The 19,793-nt window shown below is 38.1% G+C and overlaps 2 protein-coding genes across 5 annotated transcripts in view; one reads left to right on the forward strand and one right to left on the reverse strand.

The window, feature by feature from the left end:
* Nucleotides 1–10,096: 10,096 nt before the first annotated feature.
* Nucleotides 10,097–11,724, forward strand: LOC135208319 (ribosome-binding protein 1-like). The gene is made up of 2 exons (XM_064240422.1): nt 10,097–10,230; nt 10,896–11,724. The coding sequence occupies exons 1-2, from the start codon at nt 10,097–10,099 to the stop codon at nt 11,722–11,724; spliced, it is 963 nt and encodes a 320-aa protein (XP_064096492.1).
* A 6,277-nt stretch (nt 11,725–18,001) lies between these two features.
* The window catches only part of LOC135208662 (mucin-2-like), a 64,847-nt gene continuing 63,055 nt past the window's right edge, over nt 18,002–19,793 (reverse strand). For all 4 annotated transcript variants that reach the window (XM_064241083.1, XM_064241081.1, XM_064241082.1 and 1 more), the window contains exon 7: nt 18,002–19,436. In XM_064241083.1, coding sequence (XP_064097153.1) covers nt 19,414–19,436 — 23 coding nt within the window. In that variant the 3' untranslated portion in view covers nt 18,002–19,413. The remainder of the gene's footprint in view (nt 19,437–19,793) is intronic.

Genomic DNA, 19,793 nt, shown 5'->3' on the forward strand with positions numbered 1-19,793 from the left:
TTACTACTGTAGCGTAAGGCAAGGTCTTAAGGGATTTTTTTTTTTTTTTTTTTTTGCATCAAGTGGCCGATATCTGTTGCATATTAGTGCAATATAGAAGTCACACGTCGCGGAAACTTTTGACGTCAGACTTCCTATCAAAAACAACTGGTTTGGGAGCATAGTTTGAAGGAATAAGGTTAAAACAAAACAGACCAAAGCGGCCTTGTAAGAATAAGTCAAGAATTGGAGTCAGCAAGATGATAATATCAATTAATGAGTGAAATCGTTTTAATGAAAATAGAAAATTAAAATAATAAGGTTAAAGTTAAAGATTTGAATTTGTATTAATATCATAGCTAAAGCCATTAAATAACTTTCATCAGTTTTAAATGCAGATATTACCAAGATCTTACGCCATAAACTACGAGAAAATATCTTTAGATTCTGTGGAGAGACTACTACATAGTTTTACCTTCAAACTATTCCAAACTGATTCTTAATCTAAAACTATACTCGTATAAGTCAGTGTTTCTTGTTATTTACAGTAAATCACTTATGAATGTCAGTAGCATAGGCGTAACTGGGAGTCTATTAATGGGGGGCAACTGTGGGGCACAGCTGAACATGGGGCATGCACAGATTGTAATAGCCCTTCTTTTTATAAGTCATAAGTAAAGATATTAAGGTTGTTTTAAAATATCTACGCCTATCAATTTGTGAATAGCGTTTTTATATAAAAGAAAGAAAAGGGATTTATTTTTCACAGTTAATATAGTTACATTAATAATAATAATAATAATAATAATAATAATAATAATAATAATAACAATAATAATAATAATAATAATATGAAAATTAAGCTTAGGCTTATACTACAAGCCTCATGGACTCAAAATAGCGGAGGGGGGTGGGGAGGGGAGAACGCCGGTGGGGCATGTGTTCGCCAGCAGTTACGCCTATGGTCAGTAGGAAATTTGCTAACATGTAAGATAAATACGTTTTTAGGAAGGATTTTTATTTTTTGTACGTAATCCTAGTCTTAATTTACTAACAGTAGAATAAAGAGTGCCAAAGCATACATTGAGTATATATATATATATATATATATATATATATATATATAGAAATAATATATATATATATATATATTATATATATATATATATTCTATTTATATATATATATATAGTATATATATATGTATTTATATATGCATATATATCATAGAAATTATATATATATATATATATATAGATATATCTATATCTAATTTTTTAATATATATTATATATAATAGTAATATATTATGTTTATGTTTTTTTCATCTCTGCCCCCCATAGTATATACATATATATATATATCATATACTAATAATATATATAAAAATTCATTATTATAGATATAATATATATAATATTATTAATATAATATTATATACTAACACTACATACATACATACATAGTACATGCATACACACACCCATATATATACATGTAGACAGATATACAAATATATACGTATATATAATATATATACACAAATATTTATTGCATATGTATAAATATGCATCTAAATAGATTTACATTATCCTCTCCCTATACTCAATTTCCGAAATACATCTTTGTAATAAAGAGCACAAAATATTGAAAACATCTCACAATACCTTTGAATAAGGTAATGTCTTAATTCCACCCATAGAAATGTAAGCGCATTGCAAATTACGATAATTCTTGAAATAAAAGAAATGACAAGATTCTGTAATTTATTCTCCTTCTACATTTAATATCTAACTGTATGCTGGAATACTTAAAGGTCTGGATACAAAGATGGCTCGGTTGTCATTCTGAAATTTCAGGATTCTGAAGAATTTGATGATAAACAAGAGTTGAATAGGAATGGCTGGAATAATGAGGGGCCATTCTCACATTATACATGGAAAAAAGTTCCCTTTCCCTCTCCCCCCCTCAACTCTCTCTCTCTCTCTCTCTCTCTCTCATAAACATATGCTTCTGACACATATACTCTTTGCTACGTAATACACTTATAAACACTTTTTACAGATGGTCTGGTTATTGAAAAAAATGTATTTTCTCAAGCTTTCTACATCCCTCAGGCTAAATGATGATTAAAAATATTAATCAAGCATCTTCAGTAGTGCATTCTCTCTCTCTCTCTCTCTCTCTCTCTCTCTCTCTCTCTCTCTCTCTCTCCCACACATATGTTATTGACACATATACTCTTAGCAGTGCTGTATATCTGTAGACATACTTTCAGATGTTTTGGTTTCTAAAAAAAAGCCGCATTTCCTGAAAAAAAAAATTAAAAAAAATAACTAGACAATGAATCAAAATAAAGCCCACTGACAAATTGACAAGTTTATTAAAAATACTATAGACACTACACGATTCCTAACCTAAGACGACATGGATAGAAATCCATTTTGGTACTTAATAAAAAAAAATAAGAACAAGGAACATGATACCCTTATCGTATTATTACCTTAATTTAAAGTCTGCTTAGAGTTATCTGGACAAAAAGAGGATTTTACAAACATACTTCAGAGTACAATAAAGCTAATTGGAAGAGTTGAGGAAAAAATTCTTATTACTATAACAAGGAGACCAGATTATTCGACAGAGAAACTCAATCCTTCTTTTCATGTTATTAAAATGTCAACAAAAACCTTATATTTTTAAAAGAGAGTAGAAATCACAAACATTTTAGGATATTTATCCGGAAGAATCAATCCTGCGTATAAAAAAAAGGAATTTTGAAAGGAATTTGATTATTGTCCCAAAATGAAGTCTAATACTCTTATTTAAAGAAATATTTCAGTAACTATTATGCAAGTAGTTATTCTCTGAGCCTTAAGAATGAATCTTGATATTCGACTGTCTGAAAAGATGTTAGATTTCGTGACGTTTAGAGATAAAAATTTTGTTCGTTATCTTCTTTTTACCACAGAAATGTTGAATTCAAAAGGGACATTTTAATTCAAAAGAAGGGACACATAGGATTAGGACATACGCATGAGAGTTGTCTTAAAGCAAACAAAAGGAAAATTCGAAGTAGTTTCGCGCCGTTGAAGTTTGTCAAGGCTCAGCTGAAAGGTTAACTGTTGACAAAAAATAAAAAACTTTTTCTTATTATTTGTGATGACTTGAATATTCAGTCTATGTTTTTCACCAAAGAGCATTACGAGCCATAGTTATAAGATATAGAAATTGAAAGTTACTGCTTAGTAAAGTTTAATTAAAGTTAGAATTAGCTTTCATAATATTATGTGGTGTGCTCCGTCTCAATCATCCTCTCTTCACAGAAAATTAAACTGGAAAACTAGTAAAAACATTTTTGAATGAACATGATGTAAACACTAAGAACATGCAAATGTATAAAGAGAAAGTATGTATGCGAAGATAGAAATATGTATGTCAAGGAAGGTACTTCATTCTACACAGAATTACAAGTAAGCCCCAAGTAGTGCAGCCGATTCCAGTTCCGTAGGACGACTCCATTGGGGGCTGCCTTTGATGCCTTTGATGCTGGCTCGTCAATATGCAGTCCTTTGACGCTTGATGGCTCTGCAGTAGTGTTAGTCATAGTCCTCGTCATTTTTGCAGAAACAGTAGAAAAGACCCACTAGCAACATGATGGCTGGAATAGGGCATGAAAGGGAAGATTATATGATAGAACCGTGATGATTTGCATCTCTCTCTCTCTCTCTTTCTCTCTCTCTCTCTCTCTCTCTCTAGACGGAAATTGAATGGCTGGAACAGGATATGAAAAGGGAAGATTATAACATCATCATAACGTTAATATTCACCTCTCTCTCTCTCTCTCTCTCTCTCTCTCTCTCTCTCTCTCTCTCTCTCTCTCTCTCTCTAAACGATAATGAGACATCTAATACCGACTTTAAAAGCGTCGTCTCTTCTTTATCGTGGGGAATATACTGAATAAAACTTGCAAATTCTAACAAAGGATCAAGTGGGAATTAAATTCCTTGCTACGACCATACAGAGAATTAACTATAGGAGTGCTAATGCTCTCCGAAGAAGTAAATCATAAATAAATAAAGAGACAAACAAATAATTTCATTAAAAAGTAGAAACAGAAATAAACAAATATATAAATTAATTAACTCATTAACTAACATATAAAAATAAAAATAAATTTTTTTTTTAAAGAAAAAACTCCTTTTTGTCCTAAAGGTAGATGCTAAGGGAAGGAATATATTAATCATATCTTGTTATTTCAAGTAGAAACAGGAGTAAGATGACAATTATCCTGTTCCATATTTCTATATACAAACATGATTCATGGAAAAAATATTCTCTTTTTTATTGACTTAATAGATGAAAGAGGACGCTGTAGTCTTTATGAGGACTTTTTTAAAGCTGATAAGTGCCAGATGATAGTGGCACATAAGCTTTAATTAATAATCTTAGGAGTCGGATGGGAGCGGCAATGCGTCCCAAAAAGTGCCAGTTGAGAGCTCCTTTCGGAAGTGATGGGCCAAGATCTTGTGAGCACGAATTTCGTTATAAATCAAGAGATATTGTAAGAATATCACCGGTATTTATTCTCACTAACTTTCATTCGGAACCGATGTGACGTTTCACCATTCTTACTCTAACCAGACCACTGAGCTGATTAATAGCTCCCCTGGGGCCGGTTTGGTTGTTTGTTTGTTTGTATGGTGTTTTTATGTTGCATGGAACCAGTGGTTATTCAGCAACGGGACCAGCGGCTTTACGTGACTCCCAAACCACGTCGAGAGTGAACTTCTATCACCAGAAATACACATCTCTCACACCTCAATGGAATGCCCGAGAATCGAACTCGCGGCCACCGAGGTTGCAGGCCAGGACCATACCGACACGCCACTGAGGCGCTTCCTAGGGCTGGCCCGAAGGATTAGATGTTTTTAGTTAATGGCTAGGAACCAATTGGTTACTTAACAACGGAACCCACGGCTTATTGTGGGATCCGAAGCACATTACATCGAGAAATTAATTCCTAATCACCAGAAGTAAATTGCTCCGATTCCGCGTTGGCAGAGGAGGGAATGGAGCTCGGACTACCAAATCGGTAGGCGAGCACGTAACCCACTCGTCTGACGAGGAACATGATTTAGCCTAGTAATATGCAAAGTGAGGAATTCTGTATTGTCTGGAATTCCTAAGATTCCTAAAGAATTCCTAGCGGGTTTTGTCGAAGTATGAAATCCTGTTGAATTGTTCTCGGGTTAAATGAGAGAGAGAGAGAGAGAGAGAGAGAGAGAGAGAGAGAGAGAGAGAGAGAGAGACTGAAAATTAGTCTGGGAAACACAGAAGTGATGAGGACAGTATGCACAAAGAAATGAAATAATTCTAGGATTATTGAGGCTGAGTCTTACAAATATTTATTAAAAATGATAGCCAAAACAGGTTCTCTTCGAAAAGAGTAAAAAATATATACGGAAGTGAGATTACATATTAACCTAGTGCGATCTGCTATGCCATTTCGGACATGAATCATTCTTTGATAATGAAACTACGCATGGAATAATCTTTTTTAAAATTTCAAGAAAAACATTAGCGGTCAGATAGGAGGATAGTGACAAACAATTCAGTAATGGAAATTATTGCAGTTTCATATGTAGATGAGCAAACGGGGAATGGGAGATTGAGATGGCTTGGGCATGTCCTTCCTAATACCCCCGGGAAGCATGGTATGTGATTGGGTCAGTTGGGCTGTACAGGGCACCAAGAGAGTTGGAAGACCTATACATAGGCCGAGTTGGAACACCCCTAGACCTACTATGAGGCCGGAGGGTGGAGAAAAATGAGGGTTTGTTGGGTGTTGAAAATCATTTCATAGTTTGTGTTTCATCTTCCCTCTAAGTCTAAGGAGACACCCACCTCTTGGACTTTCTTTGCTCACGCGCACGCGCGTAAACTCCTTCTTCCAGTTGCGTGTCTGAAAGAAACCAAACTGACCAACAGGAGAGACAGACTACTCACTTCCAATGACCAAGACGATGGGACCTAGGAAATTCATGACGCCCATGCTCTGTACCATGACCATGAGGTAGGAATCCGTTGGGGCGTATGCCAGCACCGTCATGATGAACCCGCTGATCAGCAACGACGATCCGAGGTAGATGAAGATCATGAGGGGCACTTCGCCTACTTTGCGCTGTGGGGATGGGCAACATGAGAGTCATTACTACACAGAAAACTTAGGTATATCGAGTTGATAATGAAGGTTGGTAGTGAAGGAGAAGTAAATCTAAACTAGCTTTTGACAATGACATAGTCTCATTGTACGATAATGGTGTAATAAGAGAGAAAAACAATGATTATGTTCCTTATTCTACGCACGAAATGTTTTAGTTTAGAGGCAGTGATTCCTTCATACAGTCAAAAGGTATGAAATTATGTCTTATACCTAATAAGAAATATAGCACCATAGCGTGTTTGACGAGAAAAAGACAAAGATATCTGAAAATCGCCTTTAGTGTTCGTGGCGTTTACCATTTCCTGTCATTTATGCTTACATGTGTGTATACGTATCACATTAATATCTTTAGGACTAGCTACATTTAAGCCTTTCTTATACATGTAACACAAACTACATTCAGTAATAGGCTGTCATAAACACTGATTCAACATCAGTAAAAATATCTTGATACTATTTACATATTCTTATTGATGTGACGATAAATTTTATGTACAGAACATACATACGCACAATATATTATTCATATACAAACACACACACACACACACACACACAACGGCTCCCTGAATAATATTTTCAGTTTGTCTTACCCTTCTGTAGCCGTCATCAGAGGCTTCGAAGTCGTAACGTCCCATCGCGCTGGCTGGAAATAAAGTAGATTGTTATTATTTATTTGGATCACAGGTTTCCGCTAAAAATTAACTTTCTCTCTCTCTCTCTCTCTCTCTCTCTCTCTCTCTCTCTCTCTCTCTCTCTCTCATATAAAATAATCAAGCAAGTATTACCTTAATATTTCATTTTTATTTATACTCGATTGTCTAACAAAGAAGTTTCCCCTACAGAAAAGTATGAATATGAACAATCAAAATCGAGACATAAATAAACCCTAAAAGAAATAAAATCAATACAAAATCGATAAGTGTAAAAATTACGAAAAGGAGGAATAAAAGCAACAGTATAAGAAACAAAAATAAGGCAATTGTGCATAACGCAAAATCAGTTAAAAAAAAAATCTTATAAACTTGATATGAATTCCCCTTTATGTTACAGCTAGTGTGGCCATTCATAGCCCAACCTTTTCTGAGCAACATGAACCTAGGGAGCGTTGGCCAAGACGAAACTTTCCAAGGAGAAAGGAGGTTAATAATCACGAAATTTTTACAAATTCCTGAAGAAATAATAATTCCTGAAGGAGTATAGGAATGTCTTCTCTTGTATTTTGCTCAATATTTCTCGTTTAGTACCAAATGTCTATCCAACGGGTCATGAATACCCTGAAGAAGTACAAATACCTGAAGGAGTCAAAATTCCTGAGTACAAATTCCTGAAAGAATATAGATTTCTGGAATACAAATTCCTGAAGAAGTACAAATACCCGAGGGATCAAAATTCCCGGAAGAGTACAAATTATTAAAGGAGTGCAAATTTATAAAAAGGTACAATTACCTGTAGGGTACAAAATTCCTGAAGAAGTGCAAATTCCCGAAGGATTACAAAAATACAAATTCACGAGGAAGTAAAAATTCCTGGGAGAGTACAAAATACAATTTCCTGAAGGAGTACAATATACAAATTCCTGAAGAAGTACAAATTCCTGAAGAAGTATAAGTTCCTGAAGAAGTACAAATTCCTGAAGGTGTACAAAGCACCACGAAAAAAACCAAAGACAGACAGATGAATTTTTTTCTTTCAAGACTAAGAACAGCACAAACGCCATGTTTCAATATTCCATGGAAATGCGAGTTACTATAGAACGTAGCTTACTACAAATGAATTTCCGGTTGAAATAGAATGAATTATATACCAGCACAGATGAAAGTATATAAAAATTAGTGGTTTTATAAATTTCATTATTAATTCTGTATGTTCTGTGAGTGACAGGACAAGCATTTTTGTGTCTTTACAAAGTTTATTAATTTGCTATGAAAATATGAATACGTCTGAACGGTTTTACATAATGAACGCTGTTTGACTCCCTGGTCTAGAGGTGAATGAGTGTACGTAGATAAGAATCACAATGACTCACTGCTTACTTAAACCTACAGAACATACGCACCATTTTCAATAGGTACCGGGAACGTGTATCATAAACATTAAAGAACAAACCTAGTATACCATTCTTCTTCTTTTTTTTTTTTTTTTTTTTGCTGAGCTAGTCAGGAACAAAATCAAACTTTTTTTAAAAACCCGTTGAGATTTACAACCACAAAGAACCAGTTGTTATACAAACGTTAATAAGTATTTTAATTGTCAAGAATTCCTTATTAAGCGTGTACCAAGAGAATGGAAGATATCACAGCCCGTTAAGAATTAGGACAGGCACCTCCAGCTATCAATACTAAACGATTTGGGCACCATGAAAAAACGATAAACAAAGTACAATCTTGCCTCTGTTAGATACAGATCCTAATCCTTTACACATTAGACGTTCAGACACATCCCTTGATTAACTTACTTGCTTGTTAAATTTCTGCTCTTCGCACAAAATACGGGAGAATTAAAGGAGGTTTCACAATAGATCTCGCTTTGGACACAGCGCACAAACCACTGAATATGCTCGAGTGTCCCTATCTTATCAGAACTGCTCTGTACAGACTTTATCAATTTTATCAGCAACGACCAAGCCATTCTGGAGGTCTAACATCCGTGTTCGATTTATCCAGGTTAGGGAGGCGGGGGTGCTTCGATGTGATTTATTAAATAAATATGAACCTGCATTCAAGTAATGACACTGTGTTAACTGATGCACATAACTGTCACTGTAAGAAGCATTTTCGAGAGTCTGTCTTGTCATCGAGTCTAGATGAATGTTTCATATGTCTGGAATTCTATTAAGACTTCATTTTTTTATATTTTATCTTTGACACACTAACACACACACACACACACACACACACACACACACACACACACACACACACACATATATATATATATATATATATATATATATATATATATATATATATATATATATGTGTGTGTGTGTGTGTGTGTGTGTGTGTGTGTGTGTAATATATTAATTTCATCCTTATTATACAAATTTCTGCAGGCTTTTGGTTTCTGTTTCAAAACATAAGGATAGTCAACTATTGTAAAAATGTAACAAATTTCGTATAGTAGTTACTGGGTTTTACGATTTTGCTTCTCCAGAACGAATAGGAGCTCGACAGTGATCAAAAAACATTCAAGCAAAACGGAAAAAACGATTTGAAACCCGAGTAACGATAAAAAAAAAAAACGATTTCCTCGATTTGGAGAAAATGCGCGTTAGCGTGGCATTCGCCTCTTCATTTCGACCCACGAAGGAAATGACGGTTGTAGCTCGATATGTTATCTTATCTGCTATATTCGCTGATACGGCAGCTGACAGATAACGGGGATCTTCAGTAATGGCATTCAGACACGCCTTCAAGTGACGACACCATGGGAATCATTTGACCTGTAGAATAATAAATTATGCTACTTATCGAATTGAATAGAATCTAGAATTTAGGCCAAAGGCCAAGCGCTGGGGCCTATGAGGTCATTCAGTGCAGAAAGGGAAACAGAGAGTAGAAAGGTTAAAACGTGTAACAGAATGAAAAGCTCGCAGTTGCAGTAGGAAACAATTGTTAGAGAGTTGGAAAGAAAGATGGACGAAAGCGAACATGAATGGAAGTACAATAAAAGGAATGAAAGGAGTTGCAGCTAGGGGCCTAAGGGATGCAGCTAACAACTTTAAGTAATGGGAGGTGCACCGGCGGTTCCCAGTCATTATTATACGTATAAACGTAACCTCCTATTCGTTATTAAACGTATGATTTGCACTTCCTCAGTCCATATTATAGGTGCAATAAACATTCCCTCTGTATAATAACCACTCCCCTAGTTTCTATGTGAATTGAAAATATGCCAAGAACTCTAAAAGCCAAGCCAAGCCATGGAGAGTCAAGCCAAGCTAAGCAGAGCAAAGCGAAGCCCAGCCCAGCCAAGCCAAGCCAGGCCAAGCCTAGGAAAACCAAGACAAGCCAAGCCAAGCCAAGGCAAGGAAAGTCAAGCCAAGCCAAGCTAAGCTAAGTCAAGCTAAGCCAAGCCAGGTGAAGACAAGGAAATCAAAGCCAAGCCAAGGAAAGCAAAGCCAAGACAAGCCAAGCCAAGGAAAGCAAAACCAAAGCAAGCCAAGCCAAGGCAATTCAAGCCAACAAAAGCCAAGCCAAGTCAAGCTAAGGAAGGCAAAGTCTAGCCAAGCCAAGCCAAGGCAAGGAGAGCCAAGGCAAAGAAGGCCAAGCCAAGGAAAACCAACCCAAACCATGGTAAGGAAAGCGAACCTAAGCAAAGCCAAGCCAAGCAAAGCCAAGGAAGGGCAAGCCAAGATAAACAAAGCCAAGACAAGGAAAGCCAAGCCAAGTCAAGACAAGCCAACCAAAGGCAAGGAAAGCCAAGCCAGGCCAAGCAAAGGAAAACCAACCTAAGTCACTGAAATCGAAACCAAGCCAAGCCAAGCAAAGCAAAGCAAAGCCAAGCCAAGCCAAGCCAAGGCAAAGCAAGCTAGGCCAAGCTAAGCTAAGCCAAGCCAAGGAAAACCAACCCAAACCAAGGAAATCAAAGCCAAGCCAAGCTAAGCCAATCCAAGGAAAGCAAAGCCGAAGCAAGCCAAGCCAAGTTAAGCCAAGGAAGACAAAGCCAAGCCAAGTCAAGACAAACCAAGGAAAGCCAAGCTAAACAAACCCAAGGAAAACCAACCCAAGCCAAGGAAATCAAATCCAACCCAAGCCAAGCTAAGCCAAGCCAAGGAAAGCAAAGCCAAAGCAAGCCAAGCAAAGCCAAGCCAAGCAAAGCAAAGCCAAGGAAAACCAACCCAACCCAAGCAAATCAAAGCCAAGCCAAGGAAAGCCAAGCCAAGGAAAGCCAAGGAAAACCAACCCAAGCCAAGGAAATCAAAGCCAAGCCAAGCCAAGCCAAGGAAAGCAAAGCCAAAGCAAGTCAAGCCAAGGAAGGCAAAGGCAAGCCAAGCCAAGATAAACCAAGGAAAGCCAAGCCAAGGAAAACCAACACAAGCCAAGGAAATCAAAGCAAACCAAGCAAAGCCAAGGAAAACCAAGCCAAGCCAGGCCAAGGAAATCAAAGCCAAGGAAAACCAAGCCAAGCCAGGCCAAACCAAGGAAAGCCAACCCAAGCCAAGCTTATTCAAGGAAAGCCAAGCCAAGCCAGGCAAAGCCAAGGAAAACCAACCTAAACCAAGCAAAGCCAAGCGAAGGAAAACCAACCCAACCCAAGCAAAGCCAAACCAAGCTAAGGAAAACCAACCCAAGCCAAGCAAATCAAAGCTAAGCCAAGCAAAGCCAGGCCAAGCCAAGGAAAACCAACCCAAGCTAAGGAAATCAAAGCCAAGTCAAGCAAATTCCAGGAAAGCCAAGCCAAGCCAGGCAAAGCCAAGGAAAACCAACCCAAATCAAAGCCAAGCAAATCAAAGCCAAGCAAAGCAAAGCAAAGCCAAGCTAAGGAAAACTAACCCAAGCCAAGCAAATCAAAGCTAAGCCAAGCAAAGCCAAGCAAAGCCAAGGAAAACCAACCCAAGCTAAGGAAATCAAAGCCAAGTCAAGTAAATTCCAGGAAAACCAAACCAAGCCAGGCAAAGCCAAGGAAAACCAACCCTAACCAAGCAAATCAAAGCCAAGCAAAGCAAAGCCAAGCTAAGGAAAACCAACCCAAGCCAAGCAAATCAAAGCTAAGCTAAGCAAAGCCAAGCCAAGCCAAGCAAATCAAAGCCAATCCAAGCAAAGCCAAGGAAATCAAAGCCAATCCAAGCAAAGCCAAGGAAAACCAACCCAACCCAAGCAAATCAAAGCCAACCCAAGCAAAGCCAAACCAAGCTAAGGAAAACCAACCCAAGCCAAGCAAATCAAAGCTAAGCCAAGCAAAGCCAGGCCAAACCAAGGAAAACCAACCTAAGCTAATGAAATCAAAGCCAAGTCAAGCAAATTCCAGGAAAGCCAAGCCAAGCCAGGCAAAGCCAAGGAAAAGCAACCCAAACCAAGCAAACAAAGCCAAGCAAAGCAAAGCCAAGCAAAGGAAAACCAACCCAAGCCAAGGAAATCAAAGCTAAGCCACGCCAAGCCAACCCAAGGAAAACCAGCCCAAGCCAAGGAAATCAAAGCTAATCCAAGCAAAGCCAAGGAAAACCAACACAAGCCAAGGAAATCAAAGCCAAGCCAAGCAAAGCCAAGGAAAGCCAACCCAAGCCAAGGAAGAACAAGTAAAGCCAATGAAAGCCAAGCCATGCCAAACCAGGGAAAGCCAAGGAAAGCCAGGTCAAGGAAAGCCAAGCCAAACCATGCAAAACCATGGAAAGCCAAGCACAGCCAAGTCAAGGAAAGCCAAGACAAGCAAAGCCAAAGAAAGCCAAGCCAATTCAAGAAAGGCAAGCCAGGCCAAACCAAATAAAGCCAAGCAAAAGAAAGGCAAGAAAAGCCAAGACAAGCAAAGGAAAGCCAAGCCAAGTCAAGTCAAGCCAAGCCAAGAAAGCCAAGCCAAGCCAATGAAAGCCAAGCCAAGCCAAGGAAGGCCAAGCTAAGGAAAGCCAAGCCAAGCCATGAAAGCCAAGCCAAGGTAAGCCAAGGAAAACCTAAGGAAAGCAAAGCCATCCCAAGCCAAGGAAAATCAAGCAGAGGCTAAATAAAGCCAATGAAAGCCAAGCCAAGCCAAGAAAAGCCCAGCCAAACCAAGGTAAGCCATGGAAAGTTAAACCAAGGAAAGCCAAACCAAGCCAAGCCATGGAAAGCCAAGTCAAGGAAAGGCAAGCCAAGTCATGCCAAGCCAAGGAAAGCAAAGCCAAGCAAATCCAAGCCCAGCCGAGAGAGGGAAAACCAAGCCAAGCTAAGGGAAGCCAAGCCATGGAAATCTAAGCTTAGCCAAACCAAGTCAATGAAAGCCAAGCCAAGCCAAGGAAAGCCAAGCCAAGCAAAGCCTAGTTAAGAAAAGTCAAGCAAGCCAAGCCGAGCCAAGGAAAGCCAAACCAAGTCAACAAAAGCCAAGCCAAGAAAAGCCAATCCAAGCCCAGCAAAGAAAGCAAACCCAAGCCAAGAAAAGCTGAGCCAAGACAAGCCAAGCCAATGGAAGCCAAGCCAAGCCAACCCGAGCCAAAGAAAGCCTAGGAAAGTCAAAGAATGCCAAGCCAAGGAAAGCCAAGCTAAGCCAACCCATGCCAAGCCAAGCTGAGGCAAAGAAAGTCAGCCCAACCCAAGCCAAGCCAAGGAAACCCAATCCAAGCCAAACCAAGGAAAGCTAAGGCATACCAAGCCAAGAAAAGCCAAGGCAAAGAAAGCCAAGCCAAGCTATGACAAGCCAAGCCAAGCCAAGAAAAGCCAAGCCAAGTAAAGGAAAGCCAAGCCAAACCAAGGAAAGCCAAACTATGCTAAGCCAAGGAAATCCAAGCCAAGCCAAGAAAAGCCAAGCCAAGTCAAGGAAAGCCAAGCCAAACCAAGAAAAGCCAAACTATGCTAAGCCAAGGAAATCCAAGCCAAGCCAAGAAAAGCCAAGCCAAGTCAAGGAAAGCCAAACTATACTAAGCCAAGAAAAGCCAAGCGAAGTCAAGGAAAGCCAAGCCAAGCCAAGAAAAGCCCAGCCAAGTCAAGGAAAGCCAAGCCAAACAAAGGAAAGCCAAATATCTAAGCCAAGGAAAGCCAAGCGAAGTCAAGGAAAGCCAAGCCAAGTCAAGGAAAGCCAAGCCAAACCAAGGAAAGCCAAACTATGCTAAGCCAAGGAAAGCCAAGCCAAGTCAAGGAAAGCCAAGCCAAACAAAGGAAAGCCAAATATGCTAAGCCAAGGAAAGCCACGCAAAGTCAAGAAAAGCCAAGCCAAGTCAAGGAAAGCCAAGCTAAACAAAGGAAAGCCAAATATGCTAAGCCAAGGAAAGCCAAGCGAAGTCAAGGAAAGCCAAGCCAAGTCAAGGAAAGCCAAGCCAAACCAAGGAAAGCCAAACTATGCTAAGCCAAGGAAAGCCAAGCCAAGCCAAGAAAAGCCAAGCCAAGTCAAGGAAAGCTAAGCCAAACCAAGGAAAGCCAAACTATACTAAGCCAAGGAAAGCCAAACTATACTAAGCCAAGGAAAGCCAACCAAGCAAGAAATAAGCCAAGAAAAGCCAAGCCAAGTTCCAAGGAAAAGCCAAGCCACAACCAAACGAAAAGCCGCCAAATATGAAAGCCAACCGGAAAGCCAAAGCCCCAAATCAAGAAAAGCCAAGCCAAGTCAAAGGAAAAGCCAAGGCTAAACAAAGGAAAGCCAAATATTGCTAAGCCCAAGGAAAAGCCAAACGAAGTCAAGGAAAGCCCAAGCCAAGTCAAGGAAAGCCAAAGCCAAACCAAGGAAAGAAAATAAACTATTGCTAAAGCCAAGGGAAAGCCAAAGCCAAGCCAAGAAAAGCCAAGCCAAGTCAAGGAAAGCTAAGCCAAAACCAAAGGAAGGCCAAACTAATACAAGCCAAGGAAAGCCAAGCCAAGCCAAGATAAGCCAAGCCAAGACCAAGCCAAGCCAAGCCATGCCAAGAACTCTAAAAGCCAAGTCAAACTATGCCATGCCAAACACTCTAAAAGATAAGCCAAGCCAAGCCAAGCCACGTCATGCCAAGCACTCTTGAAGCCAAGCAAAGCCAAGCCAAGATCTCTAAAAGTCAAGCCAAGCCAAGCTACACATGTAAGAGCCACGAAAGGCCAAGCTAAGCCAAGCTAAACCATGCCATGCCAGCCAATCTAAAAGCCAGGCAATGCAAAGCCAAGTCAAACCATACCATGCCAAACACTAAAAGATAAGCCAAGCCAAGCTAAACCAAACCATGCCATGCCAACCAATCTAAAAGCCAAGCTAAGCCATGCCAAACACTAAAATATAAGCCAAGCCAAGCCAAGCCACGTCTTGCCAAACAAACAAAGCCAAGCCAAGTCAAGCCAATCTAAGCCTAGTCAAACCATGCCATGCCAAGCACTCTAAATATAATATAATATAAATATATATATATATATATATATATATATATATATATATATATATTATATATCATATAGTATATATATATAAACAATTATGTCAACCTTACGTATGAAAGCAACTATTGAATGCAGAGCACATAATACTTTATAGCATTAACGGATGGGAGGGAAGTGGGAATTACATGTATAATAATGACTGGGGGAGTGCATATCAAACGCTACAGAGGCACTACCCACTACTTGGCATTCTACTTATAAATCATTCATATATTCATGTCGAGTCATAGACTTATGGAATATGAAAAATACCACGCATACTCGCCCACGCACGCAGTCACAGATGCATATGCATACATTCGTGATCCAGTGGGAGATCATGGATACAACCTTATTTTTAACAGTAGCCTAATTGCATGCTGGAGTTGTCAACATGGTTTTCCTTTATTAATGGTGTTATTTCGTAAAGAAATTAACAGGTCTAAATACAGGGTGTCCTTAAAGTCCCAGTACCATTGCAAGTATTTATTGCTCAGAAACCATATAACACAGAGTAATGCCGTTTTTTGTAGAATGAAATGCTGTGAATGTAAGCTTTAGGAAATGTAAAACATTCTATGAAAAACTGCATTACTCTATGTTATATGGTTTCTGAGAAATAAATACATGTAATGGTATTGGGACTTTATGGATACCCTGTTTTATCGACCCTCTTTCTATCCTACAATTGTGGGAACCACAGTGGGATTTTTTGTGTGGAAAAAAACTCACTAAGAGTGATATACAAGGATACATTTGACCTAACTTGATCTAGGACGCCAGGTTCTTCCCTGGCCTGGGAGTTACGGGGCGGAAGGGCGGCTTTGCCAACTCCGGGGCCCCCCAACCTAACCTAACCTTGGGCACTGTAAATTATGATAATAATTAACAGAATTGGTACCTAACTTTACTCCTCATAACCTAACCTCACCTATCTGTCCGGTCCTTACCTGGCCTGTTCACATACTACGTAACCTATGTTACCAAATCCTCACGTACCCAATGCATGATGTCACTTTAGAAACCATCAATAACCTTTATCTTAATTACAATCAGGGCATGCATAAGTAAGGTATCACATTGATGGGGTAGCATATCTAAATCGCCGCCACCCCGCTCTCCACCCCACCCACCCGGCCGGCCCACAAAATGAAATAAAAAAATAAAAATAAAAAAAATAAAAAGGTTTCCAAGTGTGGTCCCCCACAACTGTAGAATATAAAGGGTTCCAGTATCCATAAACAACTAGTGTATTACCGAAATGATTGTCAGAAACTCTCGAAACATTAAGAATAAAAAACTCAAAAGCAGCTCCAAGGAACAAGTTCTGTATTTGCGGCAAACAAACTGCGGCTACTAATGTAACTGAAGTACGCTATTGAATCCCAGAATCCCACTCAGTTGGTGAAACGTAAATCATAAGTGCCAAATACGATTCAGCATTGTTTACGTACCCACATTAAAAAAAAAAAAAAAAAAAAAAAAAAAAAAAAACTCACAGACGTTCCAAATGCACCAGCCATCCTTAACCCACAATGCACTGGGATGAAAAAAAATCTGATCGGGAATCGGGACCTTCACTCGCGTGACCGTCTGTCTAATCGTAAACAAAGAACTTAGAGAATGTCCAAGTGGGTAACATCATTCCTCGATTAATCTACATAAAGAAGCCTGGAGATGTACTTATAAAAGAACATGGGGACTCTATTAATCCTGACTTCGTTGTAAATTCCTATACCGACTTGTTCAGGAAAAAAGCCTGGAGGCAAAGGAAAACCGCAGTTGGTACTAATTGCAACTTTATCTCAAAACCAGCTGTCCTTTGCATCTTGAAATGAAGAGTGTGCCCAAGAAGTTCGTACTGAATAGCAGACACTTACAGCACTAACAGGAAAATACATCTTAATGTGCAGGAATGATTGGCAAGGGATAGTTAGGTCCAAAGCCTAAAGAACACCGTTAGTCCTATAAGTCTAGGAGAAGTTTCTGATGAACGAAGTGACAGACTCGCACAGAACTGGAAGATTCTGGAATATCGAACTGAAAGGATGGCGTGCAGATTCTGATTGTTATGGTGGTTCATCTAAAATCAATAGACCCATGATGGTTCCCGGAGTGCTTTCTCCCGAAGGAATGATAATGTTTCCGAGTGCATCATTTCTCTTTTATTGCATCAAACCCTTCCTTTATTAATTTTTAATTAATTTGCTTCTCGACTTGTGTTGTCGTAACTCTCTTGAAATACAGATTTAAAAAAATAATCGAAAGGTTGAATAAATAATTAAGTCTTATGTATTCAGTTAAACACACACACACTATATATATATAATATATATATAATAATATATATATATATATATATATATATATATATATATATATATATATATATATATATATATCAGCTAATATTAGGTATTCGAAATGCAGTGCAATCTTGCAATCTCCACGTGCAAGAAAGTACAGAGGTAAACCGATTACCTGCCGAACTGTAATTGGTAACAGGAGGAAAACCTCGCAGTTGAACTACGAAACAATTTATAGATGTTGGAAAGTAAGACGTAAGAAAGGCTATGAACGGAGCTACAGTAAAATGAATGAAAGAGTTTGCAGCTAAGGGCTGTAGGAACGACACAAAGAAGACTTAGTTAATGCCTGCATTGTACGTCGTGAGGTACACTAACGGCACTATCCCCCTGAGGGGGTTTATAAATGCCTAGGCTTATGTTGACTATGGTACTACGGTACCTATATATGAGGGGTGCACGAGGGTATTTCTAAAATAAAAAATGAATAGATTGGCACTTTTATTATTACAGAGTATAAATAACATGCAACAGGCACTTCGGGTTGCATCGCAGATGCCCAACTAAGACAACAATAACGGAAGAATGCGTGAAAATATCTTTTCTGAATAACAGAAAACACTGGCGTACAATCTGAACGCCCTTGGGGACAAGACGAACAATAAATAAAACATAAATTAACTTCCTAATGATTCAAGATGATTATGGTACATGTGCTTTGAAGTACAGTTTTATTTTACGACTGACCTGACGTCACAGTTTGAAAGGTCGGAGATGCCCAGTTTAAATAGGAGTATTTTTTCATGAGCAAAGTAGTCAGTACATTCACATAAATAAATAAATAAACGTAACAATTAAACCGATAGAAAACATAATCAACATCACTTTCAGTTTCAGTTCAATAACAAGTTAAAAACAATAGGGTTTTTTGTGTGTAAGAAAAAAAACTTCAAACAAAGATAAATAAATTAAGAGTAACAAAGTCAGTAAGGTAAGGAGGTTATACGTCAGTTGATGAAAAATGCGTCAGCGACTGAGGTTTTCCATTTAACTGAAGATAATATTTCTTTTATACGTGGTGCGTCTGTAACTGTTAAACAAATAACAAAAAAACAACAATAACCGCAACTTGAAATTATAACCAATACATCGATTGTTATGTACAACAATTTTCTTAGAATAAAGTTTAGTCAGCAGGTACTAATACATTTTTAGAGAGAGAGAGAGAGAGAGAGAGAGAGAGAGAGAGAGAGAGAGAGAGAGAGAGAGAGAGGATATAATTTTGGTGCTATCAACACAGCCGTACTATTTTTGCTATCAAGAGTTTTGTGTCCATAAGATGATTATTTCTGATTGACGAAAGAAAAAATTGCCTATAACCAGCAAATTTCCCTTAATAATGTTTTTTTAATAATTCTTTAATAAACACATTAATAAAAACAATTATGAGTTTAGTATTGAAAAACTATTTCTGGTTGATGAACTAAAAAAAATTGCCTATAATCAGCAAATTTAACTTGATGCTTTTTAAAAATATTTTCTAATAAAAAAGATAAATAGCCGTAATTTATGAATGAACTTTTCAGACTCGTTATTTTTACAGAGATTAAAAGAATATATTGTCTCGTACAATGATTTGGTTGTCCATTTTCGCAACCAGACTTCTCAATCAAAGAAAAAAAATAATGCACTGTAAGCTGAAATAGCAAGAATGAAGAATAAAAGACAACAAGGCTTGGAAGAAGAAGAAGAAGAAGAAGAAGAAGAAGAAGCTAAATATAAATATAAAAATAATCAGAATATTCTGATGAGAGAATACAAATTTTTGTTCAGATTCCAATCCTTTGGTTACTCTCAGGCTTCTGATATCTTCTCCGTCGTGCCTCTCTTTATCGCAGGTTTAGGAGAAACACAATTCTTCCGCTGAAAAGAGAAGAAGAAGATGTCCATTACCAAAACAAAAACAAACGATGGTAAAAAAAAAAAAACTTCGAATGGAAATGCAACGAAATCTGACGATTGTAGGATCTTGTGATGCAATGAAAATATACTTTCTAAAACATTACTGAATGATTTACTCACATTTTTTTTCTCTATCTAGTTATTAATTAATTAATTTTTCTAATATCTGATCTCCTCTTCCCATATTTCCTATCACCTTCCGATACTTCTTTCATGTGAACACCTTATTCTTAGGAAGGGTGAATTTTAAGTCAGTGGCCCCTGTGGGCTTGTTCTATATGAATATGATTCACCTAGCGAATAATAATAATAATAATA

The sequence above is a fragment of the Macrobrachium nipponense genome, chromosome 35 (assembly GCF_015104395.2).
Source record: "Macrobrachium nipponense isolate FS-2020 chromosome 35, ASM1510439v2, whole genome shotgun sequence".
Classification (NCBI taxonomy): Eukaryota; Metazoa; Arthropoda; class Malacostraca; order Decapoda; family Palaemonidae; genus Macrobrachium; species Macrobrachium nipponense.